At 51.8% G+C, this 19,844-nt stretch overlaps 2 protein-coding genes across 7 annotated transcripts in view; one reads left to right on the forward strand and one right to left on the reverse strand.

The window, feature by feature from the left end:
- Positions 1-1,818, forward strand: part of TCP11 (t-complex 11) — a 36,909-nt gene extending 35,091 nt beyond the window's left edge. For all 3 annotated transcript variants that reach the window (XR_006545941.2, XR_006545940.2, XR_006545939.2), the window contains exon 11: positions 474-1,818. The gene's annotated coding sequence lies outside the window, so the exon portion shown is untranslated. The remainder of the gene's footprint in view (positions 1-473) is intronic.
- Positions 1,819-10,942: 9,124 nt separating this feature from the next.
- Positions 10,943-19,844, reverse strand: part of ANKS1A (ankyrin repeat and sterile alpha motif domain containing 1A) — a 168,167-nt gene continuing 159,265 nt past the window's right edge. For 3 of the 4 annotated variants that reach the window (XM_025271296.3, XM_025271285.3, XM_025271302.3), the window contains 9 exons: positions 19,287-19,439; positions 19,062-19,169; positions 17,939-18,103; positions 17,098-17,223; positions 16,862-16,933; positions 16,649-16,735; positions 16,080-16,217; positions 15,099-15,269; positions 10,943-14,473 (listed from right to left, as the gene is read on the reverse strand). In XM_025271296.3, the coding sequence (XP_025127081.1) occupies positions 14,354-14,473; positions 15,099-15,269; positions 16,080-16,217; positions 16,649-16,735; positions 16,862-16,933; positions 17,098-17,223; positions 17,939-18,103; positions 19,062-19,169; positions 19,287-19,439 (1,140 nt within the window). In that variant the 3' untranslated portion in view covers positions 10,943-14,353. The remainder of the gene's footprint in view (positions 14,474-15,098; positions 15,270-16,079; positions 16,218-16,648; positions 16,736-16,861; positions 16,934-17,097; positions 17,224-17,938; positions 18,104-19,061; positions 19,170-19,286; positions 19,440-19,844) is intronic. The other variant, XM_025271291.3, reaches the window with a different exon arrangement.

The raw sequence follows: 19,844 nt of genomic DNA on the forward strand, positions 1-19,844 counted from the left end.
CAACCCCTGGGTTGGGTAGGTCCCCTGGAGAAGGAAATGAAACCCACTCCAGTACTCTTGCCTGGAGAATTCCATGGACAGAGGAGCCTGGTGGGCTACAGTCTGTGGGGTCGCAAAGAGTTGGACATGACTGAGCAACTAACACTGTATAGATATATCAAATGTTTACCTGTTTGATGGACATTTGGATTGTTTCACCTTCTGACTTTTGTGAGCAGTGCTGCTGTGAATGCTTGTATGCAAGTTTTTGTTTAGACACTTGTTTTCAGTGCTTCTGAGGATATACCCATATATCCAAGAGCAGCGTTGGTGGGTCACATGGTAATTTATAGGTAATTATTTAGAAACTACTAAACTGTCTCCCACAGTGGCTGTGCCACTTTATATTCCCATGAGCAATGTGTGAGGGTTCTGCTTTCTCCACATTTTCACCAACACTTGTTTTCTTTTTTCTTTCTTTTTTTAACTTACAGGTGTCTTAGTGGATGTGAAGTAGGACCTCACTGTGGCTTTGACTTGCATTTCCCTAACAGCAAGTGATGTCAAGCATTTTTTCATATGATAATTGGGGTTTGTATATCCTTGGAGAAATATCCATTTTAGTCATTTGCCCATGTTTGAATTGGGTTGTTTTGTTATTGTTGAGTTGTAAGAATTCTTTATATATTTTGGATACTAGACCCTTGTCAGATATGTAATTTGAAAATATTTTCTATGATTCTGCACATAGTCTTTTCTCTTCCTTCATCATGTCCTTTGCAGGTTTTAGGTGCAGCATGTGGGACCTCTGTCCCTGCCCAGGGATTGAACCTGGGCCCCCCGCATTGGGAGTGTAGAGTCTTAGCCACTGGACCACCAGTTTCAATTTGGATGAAGTCTGGTTTGCCAGGTTTTCTTTTTATGAATTGTGCTTTGGGTGTCAAGTCTAAGAACTGTTTATTCAAGCCTAGGTCCCAAAGATTTTCTCCTGTGTTTTTCTGCTTAAAGTGTTATAGTTTTATGTTTGAAGTTAATTTTTATGTTAGATGTGAGACTTAGGTTAAGATACTATTATTTTCTTTTAACTATGGATATCCAATTGCTCCAGCATCATTTGTTGACAAGGCAATCTTTTCCTACATTGAATTTCTTTTGTACCTTTGTTAAAAAAGAATTAGGCATTTTTGCATGGGTCTCTCTCCTCTTCCACTGATCTTTTTTATTTTTCTTTCTGCTATACCACACAATGTTGATTGCTATAGCTGTATAGTGAGTCTTGAAAATTGGGTAGCCTGATTCCTCAGACTTTATTCTTTTTCAAAGTTATTTTGGCTCTTCTAATTCCTTTGCCTTCTATAGACTAATCTTGCCTATGTCTATAAAAAAACCATGCTGGGATTTTGATAGGTATTATGTTAATCTATGTATCAGTTTCCAAAGAATTGACATCTTTACTCTGTTGAATATTCCAATCCATGAATAGTATCTCTCTCTCCAGTTACTTAAATCTTGAGTTCTTTCATTAGCATTGTGTAGTTTTCATCATACAAGTCCTGAACATGTGTTACTAGATTTATGCCTAATCATTTTATTTTGTTGAGTGATTATAAGTGGTATCTTACTTTTAACTGTGGTATCCCCATGTTCATTTCTAGTATACAGACATACAACTGATTTTTTTGTTCGTTTTGGCTGCACCATCTATGGCTTGTGGGATCTTAGTTCCCTGACCAAGGACTGAATTTTGACCCCAGGCCCTCAGTGTGGAGTCCTGATCACTGGACTGCCAGGGTGTTCCCTTAACTCACTTATTCCCACGTTTTTTTGGGTAGGTTCCTTGGAATTTTCTTCATAGACAATCATGTGATCTGGAAACAGGCAGTTTTATTTCTTCATTTCTGTTATGAATGCTTTTTATTTTCTTATTACCTTATTGCACTGGTTCAAACTCTTATTTTAAGGCTGGTAATAGTGGAGTCCTTTCCTTGTTCCCAGCCTTAGGGGGAAAACATTGTATTTCACTGTTAAACACAATGTTGTAGGTTTAAAAAAAATTTATTTATTTGGCTCTGCTGGGTCTTGGTTGAGGCATGCAGGCTCTTTAGTTGTGGCATGTGGGATCTGGTTCCATGACCAGGGGTTGAACCCAGGTCCCCTGCATTGGACATACTGAGTCTTAGCCTTTGGAGCACGAGGGAAATCCCCAGTGTTGTAGATTTTTGTGGATGCTCTTTATCAGGTTGAAAAAGTTCTCCTCTGTATTAGTTTTCTGTTGCTACTGTAACAAAGTACTACAAGTTTAGTGTCTTGAGACAATGCACATCTATTATCCTACAGTTCTGACTGTGAGAGGTTCATAGTGGGTGTTATGGACTAAAATGAAGGTGTGGGCAGAGCTGCAGGAGGCTTAGGGATGTATTAATTTCCTATGGCTGCCACAGCAGATGACTACAAACGGAGTGGCTTAACAAAAGCAGAAAGAAAGACTCTTTCACAGTTCTAGAGGCCAGAAACCAGAGATCGGTCTGTCTTGCTGAAAGCAGCATGCTGGCTGGGCTACGTTCCCTTGGAGGCTCTGGGGGGGGGGTGTGCGTGCCTTGTCCCTTTCAGCCCCTAGTGGCTGCTAGATTCCTTAGCCTGTGGCTCCATGGTCACCTCAGGGTCATGTGGTCATCTTCTGTGTGTATCTAATCTCCCTCTGCCTCTCTCTTATAAGGGTATTTGTCACTAGATTTAGGGCCCACTAACATAATCCAGGATAATCTCCCATTTTAAGATCATTAACTTAATCACATAGGTAATTGTTATGGATTGTGTCTCCCCCACGCCACCCCCAAGTCCCTACATTGAGTCCTAATCGCCCCCATACCTCATTTGTAAACAGGATCACTGTGGGTGTACTTATTTAATATGAGGTTAGACTGGAGTTGCGTGGACCTCTGATCCAATCTGTCTGGTGTCCTTATGAAAAGACATGTGTCACATGAAGAGACACATACAGAAGTATAGCAGTGTAAAGAATCAGGGAGAATGTCATCTGCTTCAGGCTACCAGAAGCTGGAAAAGAGGCCTGGGACAGATTCTCCTTCACAGCCCTTCAGTCAGTTCAGTTCAGTTCAGTCGCTCAGTCGTGTCCGACTCTTTGCGACCCCATGAATCGCAGCACGCCAGGCCTCCCTGTCCATCACCAACTCCCGGAGTTCACTGAGACTCACATCCATCGAGTCAGTGATGCCATCCAGCTATCTCATCCTCTGTCGTCCCCTTCTCCTCCTGCCCCCAGTCCCTCCCAGCATCAGAGTCTTTTCCAGTGAGTCAACTCTTTGCATGAGGTGGCCAAAGTACTGGAGTTTCAGCTTTCGAATCATTCCCTCCAAAGAAATCCCAGGGCTGATCTCCTTCAGAATGGACTGGTTGGATCTCCTTGCAGTCCAAGGGACTCTCAAGAGTCTTCTCCAACACCACAGTTCAAAAGCATCAATTCTTTGGCACTCAGCCTTCTTCACAGCCCAACTCTCACATCCATACATGACCACTGGAAAAACCACAGCCTTGACTAGACGGACCTTTGTTGGCAAAGTAATGTCTCTGCTTTTGAATATGCTGTCTAGGTTGGTCATAACTTTCCTTCCAAGGAGTAAGGGTCTTTTAATTTCATGGCTGCAGTCACCATCTGCAGTGATTTTGGAGCCCCCCAAAATAAAGTCTGACACTGTTTCCACTGTTTCCCCATCTATTTCCCATGAAGTGATGGGACCGGTTGCCATGATCTTCATTTTCTGAATGTTGAGCTTTAAGCCAACTTTTTCACTCTCCACTTTCACTTTCATCAAGAGGCTTTTTAGTTCCTTTTCACTTTCTGCCATAAGGGTGGTGTCATCTGCATATCTAAGGTTATTGATATTTCTCCCAGCCCTTAGAGGAAACCAACTCGCCTGCCCCTTGATTCCAGACTTAGATCGGGTAAAACAAATGTCCTGTCTGTTTAGGCCCCAGTGTGTGCGGCTCTGTTCTGGCAGCCCTGGGAAACTGATACAGGAACAATGATAGGTTCCAGTATTAATAATCAGGACCTGCTGTCTTTGGGTGGCCGTTATTTGGTCTCCCGCCAAGGAAGAACTTATTTCCTTTGGCTTTTTCCGGTTCTAGAGACAGTGCACATTCCTTGGCTGGTAACCGCTTCCTCCAGCTTCTAAGCAGTTGCTAAACTGTCACTTCCATCATAATTCCTCTCTCACTTTGACCCTCCTCCCCTCTTTTTTAATAGTCCTGGTGATTACACTGGGCTGTTCTAGATAATCCAGGATAACCTCCCCATCTCAAGACCCTTGATCTTGATCACATTAGCGAAGTGTCTTCTGCCACATAAGGTAACATATTCACAAGTTCTGTTGATCAGTTAGGATGTGGGCATCTTTGTTGTTGTTGCTGAGCCACTCAGTCTTATCCAACTCTCTTGTGACTCCATAGACTGTAGTCTACCAGGCTTCTCTGTCCATGGAATTTCCTAGATAAGAATACTGGAGTGAGTTGCCACTTTCTTCTCCAGGAGATATTCCTGACTGAGGGATTGAACCAGAGTCTCCTGCACTGGCAGGAGGATTCTTCCACTGAACAACCAGAGAAGCCTGGGGACATCTTTAGGGATCTCTTGTTCACCCTCTATTTCCATTTTTATAACCTTTTAAAATTCATGAATGGGTATTGAATTTTGTTAAGTATTTTTCTGCAACAATTGATGTGATTTTTCTTCTTTAGCTCATTAATATGCCTTATTACATTGCTTGATCTTCAAATATTGATCAGCCTTGCACCCCCGGAATGAACATCATTTGGTTATGATGTAAAATTCTTTTTATATGTATCTGAATTCTCTTGGCTAATAATTTGTTACCGATTTTTTATGCCTCTATTCGTGAGAGTGGTATTAGTGTATAGTTCTCTTTTTTTGTATCTCTCTTGTTGGTTTTGGCATTAGGATAATATTAGCTCATAGCATGAATGAATTAGAAGCCATTCCTCCTCTTCTGTTTTCTGAAACAAATTGTGTAGAATTGGTATTAATTCTTCTTTAAACATTTGGTAGAATTCTTCAGTGAAATCATCTGGGCTTAGGTTTTTTTTTAAATTATGGATTCAGTTTTTAATGATGGATTAAAATGATTTGTTTCACATGGTGAGTTGTGAATTTTTTGAGAAATTGGTCTGTAGTTCTGGGTGGTTAAATATATGTGTTTAGAGTTGTGATAGTATTCGGTTATTATTTCTTCTGATGTCTGCAGGGTCTGTAGCAACAGCCATTGTTTCATCCCTGATGTTGGTAGTCTTTTTTTTTTTTTCCTTTTTCTCCTCTGTTAGTTTCTGCTACAAAACTACAGATTTGTCCATTTTATTGATCATTTCATAAAACAAATTCTTTGTTTCATTGATACTTCCCTATTTTCTGTTTTCATTTATTATTTCCTTCTTGGGTTTATATTGCTCTTTTTGTTTTTGTTTTTTTTGAGGTTCTTGAGGGTAGTAGCATAGATTATCAATTTAAGCCTTTTCCTTTTTCCCAGTGTATGCATTTACTACTGTGAATGTCCTTTTCAGCACTTCATTACCCTTCCCCACAAATTTGGATGTTTTGTATGTTCATATTCATTCAATTTAATGTTTATTTTGATTTCCCTGGAGATTTCTCTTTGACTCTTAGATTACTTAAATAGTGTTATTTCCAAGTGTTTTAGAGAATTTTCTGTTATCTTTCTGTTACTGATTTTCTATTTTGATTCTGTTGTGTTTCAGGAACACACTCTATTATTTTAGTTTTTTTAAATATGTTGAGCTTTATTTTATGGCCCAGGATATGGTCTGTCTTGGAATATGTTTCAAGAGCACTTGAAAAAAGTCCATCCTGCTGTTACTGGTCCGGTAACAGCGTTGTCACTGAGACCCTGCTGGCTGATGGCGTTGTGCTCTGTGTCGTTGCTGGTTTTCTCTCTAGTTGTTCTACCAGTTGTTGACAGTTTCCAACTGAGCTGAATCTTCAGCTCTATATTTGTTGTATCAGTCTGCTCAAGCTGCTATAACAATGAACCATAGAAATTTATTTCTCACAGTTCTGAAGGCTACAAAGTCCCAGATCAAGGTCGGGCAGGGTCATTTTCTGGTGAGGACTCTTTTCCTGATTTGTAGACAGTCACCTTCTTGCTATGTTTTCACATGGCCTTTCTTTGGTGCCTGTGTGTATCGTCATGCTACGTTAGGGCTTACGTCTGCCAATTAATTTTTTATTTTCTAGTTATTCTGTTTTCATTTTTCTGTTTTTTCCTATCTCCCTGTGAGTTTCTTGAAAACATCTTAAAATTCCATCTCTGTTTCTCTTTCTTTCTCTGTCTTCCTTTTCTTGTAAGGCCAGTAACCCTACTGAATTAAGATCCCACCTTTATGACCTAACTTAACTTTAATTACCTCCTAAAAGCCCTATCTCCAAATACAGTAAACTGGGAGTTAAGGCTTCAACATACAAAGTTTGGAGGGACACAGTTCAGCCCAGAGCATTCGTGAATTTGTTTCCCTTTTCAACTCAGTTTTTGCTTCACATGCTTTACTGCTGTGTTGTTTGGTACACATACATTTAGGATTGATATGTCTTCTTGGTGCACTGACCTTTTATGATTATATAGTACCCTCTTCTCTCTTATGATTGTCTTTGCTCTTGAAAGTTTGTTGCTGAGCTGTGAAAAATGCTGGGATCCTTGGCCTCCGGGGGAGAGGAATTCAATCCAGGGGACTTCCCTGGTGGCTCAGATGGTAAAGTGTCTGCCTACAATGTGGGAGACCCGGGTTCGATCCCTGCGTCAGGAAGATCCCCTGCAGAAGGAAATGGCACGCCACTCCAGTACTCTTGCTTGGAAAATCCCATGGACAGAGGAGCATGATAGGCTACAGTCCATGGGGTCACAAAGAGTCGGACAAAACTGAGCGGACTTCACTTTTGCATAGTTCATTAACATAGCGTAAGAACAACATTTCCATAAGAAAAACCACATTGGTCAGCTCAAGGTTTGAGAAAAGTTAAGTTCAGGTGGAACCAGGTGTCGTCATGGCAACACAAGATTTTAAGAGAAACCTGCTTTTAACTTGGTATAGAGAAGGGAAAGGAGAATCTGACACCTGCAGCCTGTTTCCTCAGTTTGGAGACCCCTAGCTTTCCTGCCCGTTACCCTTTCAGTCTGAAGTCTACTTTATAAGATATCAATATAGCCACTGTTTTCTTTTGATTAATGTTTGTATTATATATCTTTTTCTATCCTTTTTTGTTAACCTGCCTATATTATTGTTATTTGAAGTGGGTTTCTTATGTAGTTGCTTCATTTTAAAAAATCTCCTCCAGTCTTTTAATTGATGTTTTTTAGATCATTTAAATTTAGTGTAATTATGATATGTTAGGGCTTAAGTCTGCCAATTAATTTTTAATTTTCTAGTTATTCTGTTTTCATTTTTGTTCTTTTTCCTATTTCCCTGTGAGTTTCTTGAAAACATTAAAAAAAACTCCATTTCTGTTTCTCTTTGTGATTTTATCTCCTTGAATAACTTTTTTTAGTGTTTGCTCCAGCTATTATATATATATACACACATACATAACGTGAGTCTGAGTGAACTCTGGGAGTTGGTGATGGACAGGGAGGCCTGGTGTGCTGCGATTCATGGGGTCGCAAAAAGTCGGACACGACTGAGCGACTGATCTGATCTGATCTGATCTGAACTGTCCATAGTCTATTGGTGTCATTGTTTACCAGTTCAACTCAAGTGTAGAAATCTTCTTGTTTTATATCTCCTCACCCTCCTCATTTATAAAATTGTTTTAAACACTTCCTCTACTTGCATTTAGAACATTAAACAGTGCTAGGATTTTGCTTCAACCATCAAACATAATTCAGAAAACTCAGTGGGAGAGGGAAAGTCCATTGTATTTACCCATATTTTTGCTTAATGTTTATCCTTCCTGATGTTTCAAGGTTCATTTTTTTTCCTTTTTCATTTCCTTTCTATTTAGACGAGTGTCACCATTCTTTTAGGGAAGGCTGCTGGTGAATAAGTTCCTCAGTTTTCCTTCATCTGACAATGTCTTGATTTTTTCTTCACTCCTGAAGGATATTTTTGCAGGGTATAGAAGTCTGGGTTCACAGTTTCTTTCAGCACTGGAAAAATATACCACTTCCTCCTGGGCTCCACGGTCCTGCTGACAAGTCAACTGTCTGTCATTCAAATTATTTTTCCCCGATAGGTAAGATGTCATTTTTCTCTTGCTGCTTTCAAGAATTTTTCTTTTGTCTTTTATATTCAGAAAATTGTGATGCATGGATTTCTTTTTATCTGGTTTGGGGTGTGCTCAGCTTCTTGATTCTGTAGGTTAATGAGAAGTCTTGAGCCATTATTGCATGGAGGTCTCTTTCAGCCCCACCTACTTTCTCTCCTGGGATTCTGCTGACATATGTGTTTGATCTTTTGTTAGGTCCCTGAGACTCCTTGTTTTTTTAAGTCTATTTTCTCTGTTCTTCTAACTGGGTAATTTCTCTTGTTCTATTCTCTAGTTTGTGGATTCTTTTGTTTATTCTGCTCTTGAGCCCATCCACTGAGATCTTTATTTTGGTTCCTGTTGTTAAGAGCAGCCACCTAATTGCTGGGTGATTGCAAGTTCCCAGTTAGGCCTCCTCTAATGCCACCCCAGAGGGTGTTAGGGCACCTTGATATGTGGTGAGGAGGGACGTCTAGGCTTACCACTTGGCCTTTGCTGGCCTGTGGAAGGAGGGGCCAGTTTTTCTTCTGTGATGCTTGGATGAATTAGAGCAGTTCGTGTCTAAAAGCTGTCTTGCCAGGCTGTCTTCTTCCTTGTCCTCTGAGAGCAGGCTTTTGTTTGGGCTTTGTACCCACTGGTGTGTCTGCCAGGGTTTTAATTATACTTGCAAGAAGAAAATAGGGGAAAGTCTGTCTACTCGATCTTCCTGGAAGTGGAAGTTGATTTACTTTTGATAGCTGTTGTCAAGTTGTCCTTCATTACATACATGTGGTGCAAAGACTGTTCTCAGTTGTTTTTATAATGATGCATTTTGCTTTGCAGAAATGTTTGATTTTTATATAGTTGAATATATAAATCCTTAAGAAAGTGAACTCAGTTATGTAACATGTTTGGAAAGACCTTTCTCATATGAAAAACTCTCTTTCTTCTAGCTTTGTTGGGTTTTTTCTGGTTTTGTTTTTAACATTTAAACATGTGAACCATCTGGAATTAATTTTGGTATAAGTAGCAATATAAATCTCCCTGCACCGTTCCCACCACCCCCACGGCTACCCGCTTTTCCCAGCTCTATTTACTAAATAATAAATATTTTATGGTGTTGAGGAAATTCTTTAATTTGGTACATGCTTGTTTGTAACTGTTTGTAATAGCCAGTCCTGAGAAGAGCAGTCACAGAGCTTCTGGGGCTGTGCTGGGCAGTGGAGTTGAGACCCCGCGGCTGCTGGTTGTGATGGCCAATGCTGTGAGCTGAGAAGGCCCGCTGGCCCGCCCACTGGGTTTTGGGGGACCTGGACCCTCGCGAGGTTGGAGGCCAGAGGCACCGAGGCCAACAAGAGGGTGTCTAGACCAGCCCCCTGGTCACTGCGCCTTCCGTCCTGACAGCCCTGCAGCCTGGGTGACTGGTCCACGCCACATCTGTGAGAGGGGGACCAGTGAGAATGGGGAGCGGGGCATGTGGAGGCCTGGTCTTGGGTCCACAGTGCAAGCATGGGCATTGGAGGCAGTGTCCAATTCCTGGCCCCTGCTTCTGCTTCCAGGTCTTGAGGAGCCAGGGGGTAGAGATGGCAGCATGGACCGATGCATTGTGGGATGTGTCCCTCCACCCCCGCTATGAGGCCGCCCCACCACCCTCGTGCCTCTCCCTGCAGTCCAGCTCTGGCTCCTCCTCGGTCAAGTGCAGTGTGGTCTATGGCCTGGCAGGCCGGGGTGCCCAACACGAACTAGGACAGCTGGACATCACTGGACTAGAGGGTTTCTAGGTGGCTCTCTGGAGAAGACAATGGCACCCCACTCCAGTACTCTTGCCTGGAAAATCCCATGGACGGAGGAGCCTGGTAGGTTGCAGTCCATGGGGTCACTAAGTCTGGCAGGAATGAGCGACTTCACTTTCACTTTTCACTTTCAGGCATTGGAGAAGGAAATGGCAACCCACTCCAGTGTTCTTGCCTGGAGAATCACAGGGACGGGGGGAGCCTGGTGGGCTGTTGTCTATGGGGTCGCGCAGAGTTGGACACGACTGAAGTGATTTAGCAGCAGGAGCAGGCGCCTCTCTGGCTAGCCCTGGGTGGGCATTTTAACCTCTCTGAGCCTCAGTTTCTCCTCTGCAGAGAAGGCAATACCCAGGCAGGGGTGAGGGCTGAGGGGCGGTTGCTGGGGTCGTCAGTGTTGCCTCTTTCCAACGCTCTCTTGACCAGCAGCCCAGGTGCCAGCCGGCTTGGTGAGCACCGCGTCCCTCCCATCCCCACAGCTCAGGATGTCTGGAGAGCCTCGCTGTGTGGCCTTGGGCTGGTAGCTAGTTGTCTGTGTAAAACTTTGCCTCCACAATCGAATGCATTCCTGAAGGAGACTCTCCTTCCAGAGCTCTCGACTCCCATCGGCCTGATAACCCCAGCGTTCAGTCACATCTGTGGGTGACCAGCCCAGGCCCTGCTTGGTGTTCAGACCAGCCGAACCTGGGGAGGGGAAGGTGACTGCAGGGCCCTCACACCAGAGCAGGGTCAACGCTGACCAGCAGCCCTTCCTGTTGGAGAGTGCTGGGTGGAGCCAGTTCCCCAGACTGGTGCCAGCCAAGCAGAGTGGATCCTCATTAGCACCCAGAGCCAGCAGCTGGCCTGTGCCCACGCTTCTGCTGGAAAACCGTCAGGAAATGTTCCAACTCAGACTCCACAACGTAAGGCTGGTTTCATGTCACTTCTCATTTATTAATTCAGCCTGTTCTAAGTTGTACAGTTACGAAAATAACAAAACCAAAGCCAAAAGCCCAGGAATATTTACACTCTCTCATGTAGTGAGGTCAGTCTGCTGTCGCACAGGTCGGTTACGCTTGGTACCACAAGATGTTCGTAATTTAGACAAAATCGGACAGATTAACAATTATATGTACAGTAAAATAGAAGGGGAAGTCATTCAAGTATCAAAATACAGACAGATTAAATAACATTTTATTACAATTCAGTCCCATTGCCACACCGTTAGCAACAACACTTTGTGAACTGCGTCTGACAGTCGTCCTGCAGGCCTGGGCCCCCCCTACACAGGCTGAGGGCAGACCAGCCTGCTCAGCCCCAGGCTTCTCAAGGGACTCCCAGAGCTGCACTGGAGGCCCTGGAGGGGTGTGAGCATCGCAGAGGCAGAGCCTGTCTGGAAGGAAGCCCCGCTCACTAGGAGCAGCTGTGAGGAGGAGGGCAGACCAGAGAGCGCCCCCATCTCGAGTCCGGCCTGAAGGGCCTGCACACTTCAGAACGGGGCTGCGCTCGCGTGCAGAAGCGAGGCTTCTCCATGTGAAGCCTGTCCTCAATGTTATAATATTTCTTTCCAGGGAAGGGAGAGTACCTGTCCCAGAGGAGGAGTAAAAAAGATCTAGCCCCTCCCTTTTTGACTACTGAGAAATAAACCAATCTCAAAATCCAGAGCAGATTAGCCAAGGCTTTCAAATATGAAAACACCCTGAATAAATAAAAAAGATATAGCAGCTTCAAGAGGAGGAGACACCTACCTAGGACATAAAAACAAAAAACAGCTTGAGGAACTCATCGTAGTGTCTACAGTTTTCTTTATGGATCCACCACCCACCACGAGGGGCCTACTTAGAGGAGACCGGCCTTCCTCAGGAGGAAGAGGGCACAGCAGGTGTGCTGTGGCCGGACCAGCAGCCTCCCCAACCTAGCTTGGGCTCCTTGTCCATCCCTGGACGAAGGATGGGCTGAATACTGCACAGTAGAACCGTCAGGCCCCGGGAGCAGCAGGACATGAAGTCAGACTTGGGTGTTGAGGTCCTTGTTTAGTACCAAAAGGGCAGGACCACCTGTCTCCATCCCAGAGTAAGGGCGACCCCCTGGGCCTGTGGTGTGGACGGTGCAGGGGGCCGCCCCCGGAGCTCCCGGCCGGTGGGTGGGGTGCTGCCAAGGCCTTGGACCTACTGACCCCAGGACCGACTGCACCGCGCCAGCAAAGGGCCTGCTTGGGGAGGAAAGGCTCTGCTCTGGGAGCTGCTAGACACACAGCTGACCTGGTCCAGCCCTAGTGAACAAGATCCTCCCATTCTACCGCCTCCAGGAGGGGCGACGCAACCAAAGGCGCAAAGCAAAGCCAGCCAGCAGGCTGGCTGGGGCTGCGGCACTGCAGGCCCTGGAGGCCACGCTGGGGGAGCAAACTGCCTCCTCGCCCAGCCTTCTCCACCCTCAGAGCCTGGGGTGAGCCCAGAGCTGAAAGGACAACAGTCAGAAAAGTGAGTCCTAATCATACACACCTGATTAGATAAATCACACACCTGCAGGCAGCCGCCTCAGCTGACCTACCAGTTAATGCCCAAGACCAACACAGCTGCTTCCTCTCCTTTCTGATCCGACTCGGCCGGCCTGAGGTCACTGGAGGGCCCGTGGCCTGCAGGCCAGGGCGGTGTTCGGACCACGGCGGCCCGAGACCTGCTCGTCCTGTGCCTGGCTCGACCTCCACGCTCGGCCCGCCGGGGATGGAGTGGAAGCCGCCACAGCCGCGCTCGGCTCCGGGCGGGGACGAGAAACTGTGTGCAGCTCAGAAAGGAGCAGCGGCTGAAGGGGGCAGCTGTCGGGCCACTCGGTTCACCCAGCGCCTCCTCTTGGAGCTGCCCAAGCGCGTCCATGCCCCGGCCTGAGGACAGACCCTCGGACCGTATGGCCACTGGTCTAAAGATTGGCAGTTTAACCTAGAGGTTTGAGCCAAGTGTTAAAAGTTAATTTTATAAAAAAATTTTTTTCTATTAAAAAACGTTTTCTGGACAAGTCACTTCTAGGGCCTCTGGAGTCCCAGTCTCATCTGCTAGAGGCTGGAGGGCTGCTCGGCACCGGGGCAGGGCTCCCTCCATGAGGCCTGGCGGCGGGCCCGGGCCCACAGCCGGGAGGAGTCCTGCGGGCAGAGGTGGGCCTGGGTCTCCAATGCAGGTGAGGCGGCGGTGGCAGCGGCGGTGGCGGGAGCCTGCGCTCCGCACGGCTGTTTCTGCAGCACAGTCGGTTCCTCGGTGGCTCAGCTTGGCAGAAGCAAACACAACGGGGGGAGGAAAAGGTTAACCAAAGGGGCTGCACACAGTGGAGAAGACGGAGAGGAAACAGGGAGGCAGAGCAGAAGGTCCCTCGCGGCCTCCCCGAGCACCCTCTGTGGCTCAGGCATCTGCTCGGAAGGCACGAGGGCAGGAGGCAGGAGACCCACCTTGGCTTGTCCACTGGGTTTCGGCTCTAAAGGAACCGCCGCCGCTGAGCGGCGGTGCCCCCGAGTCGCGCTCCGTGCTGTGCTCCCCCCCACGGAACCACGGCTCCCCGCCCAAGGGCGCGCCGCCTTCCCCGCTGCTGAGCCCTGACCCCCACACCACGGAGTAGCGCCAGCAAGCACTGCCCGGCCCAGGTCCCCGCCCTCGGGCGGCGGCATCCCGAAGGGAGGAGGTCCAGGGCACTGACCCCCTCCTGCGGGTCCCACAGGGCGGCCTTCCTCTTCCGCCCGCCTGTCACTCCCTGGCCAGGGCGTGAGGAGCCATCCCATTCCTTGCAGCTCAAGACCCCCGAGACAAAGACTCCAGGCGCGTGGAGCCAGCCTGTGGGTGTCTAGGTGTTCAGAGCCGCAGGCTTTGGAGCCAGGCATGTGCCCCAGGGGCCTCACAGCGGGCAGACCGCGGCCCAGCTGAGGTCTCACGGCAGGAAGACAAGCCGCGGGCCAGCGTGAGCTGGGTGCAGGGGATCCGGCCCCAGGCGGTCACAGTGGTTGGTTGTGTCGGGAGAGGCGTGGCGAGCTCTCGGCAGCTCGGGACTCAAGCTGCGGGAGGAGCCGCAGGGAGCCCCGCCCCGTTGGGGGGGCCGCTGCTTGGAGCCGGCCTCTCTCGGGGTCCAGCGAGCCTGCCCGCCGACGCCCTCCCGCTGCCCCACCTCAAAGGCAACTCGCCCCCCCCTCCCCGCCAAGCCGTCCTCGACCAAGGTGGGATTCACAGTGTCCGGTGGCGGGGAGAGCTGGCGCGGGAGGAGAGGCCCGGGGCGAGGGTGGGCCTTGGCCTCAGCGGGCGGAAGGAGCGCTGAGAAGAGCAGAGAGGCGCTGGAAGGCACGAGAGACTAGCGGAGGCGGGGCTTAGAAGATAGTGGTCTCGTACTTGGTGCTGAGGCTCCGCTTAGAGTCTGGCTTGGGGTCCACGACCCAGGAGACGCTGGCGTGGGACTGGGCGTCGGGGTCCGTGTCAGGTGGTTCCAGCTGCCAAGGAGGAGGGGGCAGGGTCAGAGGGGCCGCACTGGCATCCGTGTCCCCGGGGGTGCCCTAGTGTCCGCCAGAGAGCCGGCTCCCGGGGTGAGGAGCAGGAGGGGCACCTCGCGGGAGCGTCCCGGGAGGCTGTCTCCCGGGCGCGTGGAACGGCTGGGGTCCCTGGGCGGTTCCATGGCGCAGGAAGCGGGGAAGGGGTTTGGAAAACCCAAACCGTGGGGCCAGGGAGCTCCCCCGGGGCAAGACCACGGCGGGCACCCTGACCTCTGGAGAGAGGAGGACACACAGCAGAGAGACAGGCCACAGCACGGGGGGACGGTGCGGGGGCAGCTCAGGGAAGACGGGCACGCGGGGTCGGGGGTGCCAGCGTCTCCAGGAGCTCACGGGCACGCGGGGAGACTGACACACAGCGGGTGCAGAGACCTTGGCTCCAGGACTAACAGACGGCAGCGGGAGGTAGGAAGGGCGGTGGGCGGGGCGGGTGTGACAGTGACAACAGCGACTATCGGGGGGCGGCGGCACCTGGGGCGCGGAGCAAAGCAGACAGACAGGCGGGGTCACGGCCGCACGAGACCCCCCACGCCGCTCCTCCCAGCCCTGGGCCCCGGGGCCCACCTACCGCTGACTTCCGCACGCCCACCCGGGGCTTCGGCACCGGCTTGGAAGATCTGGTCTCGATCACCTCAGCGGCAGAGGCCCCCACCGGCCTGGACTTCTGGGCCTGCAGGGCCAGCTGGTACGCCACCTCGAACGCCTGGCCCAGCGTCAGGATGATCTCATAGGTCAGGTTCTGGGAGGAGGCAGGGCACAGGGTGAGAGGAGGGAGCAGGGAGCACCGCCCTGGCGCCCCCCACCCCTCAGGACCCCACACAGGCTGGGCAGCAGCAATGCAGGCAACGGCTGCCCTGAAAGCGAAGTGTGTCCCGAGGAACAGTCTGAACAAAGCGCACATTTTGTTTCCTTGTGGGTGATTCTACTGGAGAGACGAGCCCTGGGGGTCCCTGTGGCTTCAGGTCATAGTGCCCAGAAATGACAGAGAAGGTGAGCTGTAGGAACTGGGACGGGTACCTTCTGGGGGACTTCCTCTTTAGAACAAGCCTGAAATAGTTACACTCTGTCCCGCTGTGCAGGTGAGGAGCAGGGAGGGGAGTTCCTAGCTCACAAGCCAGCGCACGTCAAAGCCCAGAGGTATGGCTGGGCCCAGAGCACCGACGGAGGTCCCCGGTGGGGCCCTGAAGACCCGGGGGCAGCAGGCCTGGCACAGGCCCTGTCTCGGGGCCGCCACACGAACACCTCCCGTCAGCCCAGTGGCAGCAGGGTGCAGCCCAAGCTGGGCTCTGGGGGAAGGAGACTCCTTGTCCCCAACAGGGAGGTGGAGGGTTTTTCAGGAAGACGGCCCCACGGGAGGGTCAGCCACAGCCCGGGGAGGTGCAGCGCTGGCCCGGGAACACACACGTGGCCAGAAGCAGGGCAACTGCTGTCGCCAGAACCCTGGTCGAGCCACTGCTGCTCTGTGCGCCGGGGGTTCGCTCCTGACAGGCGCGGCTCGGCGCCTGCCAGGTGCCACACCCAGTGTGCGGGCCGCGTGGCCTCCACCTACCACATCCACCGTGCTGAAGACGTGGCAGTAATGGTGGCCCGTCTGCAGGTCCTTGGTGACGTAGGCAAAGGCGCACAGGTCCTCTGGGTCCTGGGCCGCGCAGGAAATATTCCGGATCTCATGCTCTGCGATGACGTTCTGCGGGAAAAGCGGCTCTGCAGTGCCCGTCACCAGCCCAGGGCGTCGGCCAAACGCCACTTCCTCATCTGCTCTCTGGCAGGGTGGGGGTCGAGGGTGGCGCCTAATCTCCTCTGATTTAGGTTTGGGGTCTCCACCCCTGACCACAGCAGCCAAGGGAGTAAATGTTCACATCCAGCCCCCTCTGCCCTCCAGGGCCCGAGCGTGGGGCCTGGGGGTGTCCTGGGCTCAGTAAGCGCATCACAGCGTTAAAGGCCTGTGAGCAGTGAAGTGGCCAGCGGAGCCCGCGCTGAGGAAGACAAGCTGTCCCCTGGGACTCAGGTAAGGGGGTGCACGAGAGACCGACACCGGGCCGGGGCGGAGGTGGGACCAGGCGGGGACTCTGAGGAAGGCGCCCCGCTGGCGGGGGTGAGGGCGGGGAGGGGACACACCTTGTTGGAGGCATCGATGAACTTGACCCCTTTGTACGTGATGGACAGGATGATGGTGGGGATCTTCCTCATGTGCTCTGTGGATTTCTACAGCAAACGGGAGGCCCGTCAACGCCGCTCCTCAGGGCAGGACCCCGCAGCTGCAGCTGGTGCCACCGTTTGCTGCCTGCCATCCTAGCCACGCCCAATACACCACCGCCCGTGACAGCCTACCCGCATCTTGGCACAGGCGTCTTGTGTGGATTCTGTCCCTCGCAGATCTTTGATCAACATGGAGCCCAGATACTGTGGGAGCGAGCAGTGGGCGCGTTCAGGTGTCCTGTGTCACCACGCGGGGACTGCCCAGCCGATCTGGACCCTCTCCCGTAACTCCCCTCCCCGCAATGCTGGGATGGCTGAAGAGCTGAGAATAGCATGGGGGCCCTGGGCTGGGGGCAGGGGTTACTCACGTTGGCTTCGTAACCGCAGGACTCGAAGATGAGTTTCTCTGGCTGGTGCTGCCAGCTCTGCACAGGGGCGTAGGGGGCGGCCAGGCTGGGGGGCCGGAGGGTCAGCTTGGTCTCTCGGTGCTCCTCCTGCAGAACATATGGGGCCCCAGGTCAGCCTGCTGCTCAAGGGGCTCCTGAGCGCCCCGCCTGGCTCTGGCCTGCCAGCCACCTCCAGGAGCTCCAGGGCAGAGGCAGATCAGCCCTTCAGATGGGCTGGGGCAGAGGTGAGGCCTGTCCAGGCTGAGAACAGGTAGGGAAGCCGGGACCTCAGCCGCCCATCTGTGAGCAGCTCCACGTGGAAGGCTCCGTGGTGTCGGAGATGATCTGATCCTGGGGTAGTGGAGGGGCGAGGACGTCTCCGTGGTCACGGATGTGCTTTATAGGGGTCCTCATGACAGGAGTCGGGGTGTGGGGGCTGTGGGAGGCCACCGCGGGCCAGGTGACAGGGTCCTCAACTAGGGCATGGGTGGAAGTCATGGGGACGAAGGGAAATTCAGGACTCCCAGCAAGATGGAAAGTCTTGATACAGAGTCACTAAGACTGCCAAACATGCTTTTTGAATCTTGTAAAATTCACAGTTGTGCTGGTGCAAAAGTGCGGGGACTCCTCAGAGGCCAGAACTGAGATGAGTGAGTCATAAGAGAAGAAGCAGGTCAAAGACGTGGAGCGAAGGCTCGCCCTGTGGGGGACGCAGGCCAGGCCACAGCTGGGGGGCGGGATGAAGTCTGCGGCCTGTGCCAGGCAGGGGGAGCCCTGTCCTGCCGGGAGGGGTGCAGGGACCCCGTCTGGGCCCCCCGCCCACCTGGGTTCTGAAGCGCTCTGCCCGAGAGGGCGCCGCAGGCTCATGCAGGCTGTCGTGCGGCCGCCTGCCCGCGTCCCCAGGAGGCAGCAGCAGGTCAGCTGACCGCCCGGCACAGGAGTCGTTCTGGCTCAGCGGCGACGACGTCTGCGAGAACAGGTCCTGGCACTGTGGCGGGGAGAGCCATGAGTCTGGGGGCCGCCTGGTTGGGCCTCAGGCTGCCGGTATCAGGGCCCAGCCCCGGGTGGGGGGGATCGGTGAGAAACCGGTATCGAGACCCAGCTCCAGGGGAGAGTTGGTGAGAAAGGGCAGGAGCTGGGCATCAGGGGCCAGACTCCTCCAGCCAGAAAGCCCTGACAACTGGGCCCTGCAGGTGGGCAGCCCGGAGCATGCTGGGAGGAGGGGTGGTTGTAGGGCGGGGAAGCGCGCTCCACCTTCTCAAAGAGAAAACTGTCTGCCACAGCTGATCGCGGGCCCTGGGGATGCGTGACTCAATCTCAGGGTCCCTCCTGAGGAGACATTCTGCTCCCGATGGGCACCCTGTCTCCTCAGCTTCCATGTCTGAATGTCAGCAGAGTGTATGGTCTCAGAACCAGCCTGGGCCCTGGCTTCCTCACGTGTGAAAGGGTGAAACCGTGCCCACTTTGAGGCTGAGACTCTAGCCCAGGCCCACCCACTGCCCACCAGCAGCCTTGCAGGTCTGGGGAGAGTCATCCTGAACCACAGGCTCACAGTCTAACCTACTTTTCAGTCAGAAATGAGGAGCATTGAGCAACAAAACATCTGTGAGATTTTAAAAATCACAGGGATTTCCTTCAGAAGCTCAGGAAGGCCCAGCCCTGCCGTGTTCTAGGCTTTGTCTCCAGCTCATGTCAGACCGCCCGAGGGGACTCCAATCCCCAGACAGCTGAACGTGACATTCAGACACGGCCCTAGCCGTTTGGGATTCGGATATTTGTTTTCCTGACTTCCCCAACACTTGACCCCAACACTGGGAGGAGAGGGATTGGCTCAGCTGCTCCTTTCCTATAGAGGTGACACAGTCTCTGAGAAGCTCCTAAAGGATTCTTTTCAGTTCCTGACAGCACAAAGCACACGCGCCTCCCTCTCCGCCCGCCCCACTCACTCTCAGCTGGGAGAACCGTGGGGGCTTCTGGGGCGGCTCCTCGTAGGGTCTGTCCGCCAGGGAGGCGATGATGCGCTTGCGATGGCCGAGCAGGTGCACCTTCAGGACCTGGGGTGGGGTGGGGAGCAGTCAGGGGACAACTGGGCCCCCAGCCCCTCCACAGGGCAGCCAGGGACACTCATGGCTCAGGACTGACCAGCCGGGCCTGAGGAGAACTGTACTCACGTTGACAAGTTCCAGCTCCCAGAGGTTCTTCACAGCGTCAATGGAGCTGTAGCCACTCGACAGGAAGGAATGGACGTAGTCCTGAAGCCCCAGCGAGTCCAGCCAGGAGGGCACTGACGGGGGGCTGTTCCCGTCGTAGCCCAGCGCCTTCACCTGTGCAGCGAGGACAGGAGGCAGGGCTGACAAGGACCCCGGGGACGCGGGAGACCACACTGGAGGCTGGGGTAGGAGTGGGATGGTGCCTGAGGACCCACAGGGGCCTATGAGCTCAGCAGCCCAGTCCCTCGGCTCACACAGCCGTCTCTACCTCAGCTCTGGTCTCTGGCCTCACCTGGGACCACCCGGGCACCCCAGGTCTGCTGAATCAGGGCCCAGCTGAGGCGGGAAATCAGAGAGAAAGGCAGGTGCCCTGTCAGGTGAGGCTAGATGGGGAGGAGGGTCTGTGAGGCCCCTTCTATGCCCGAGATGGTCATGGACCTGGTGGGACAAGGAGATGGTGTGCGTCTGTGGGGCGGGCGCTGGCCTCCCTGCTGGGACTCGTCTGTGAGCTCTCAGACC

This window comes from Bubalus bubalis, chromosome 2 (assembly GCF_019923935.1).
Source record: "Bubalus bubalis isolate 160015118507 breed Murrah chromosome 2, NDDB_SH_1, whole genome shotgun sequence".
Taxonomy (NCBI): Eukaryota; Metazoa; Chordata; class Mammalia; order Artiodactyla; family Bovidae; genus Bubalus; species Bubalus bubalis.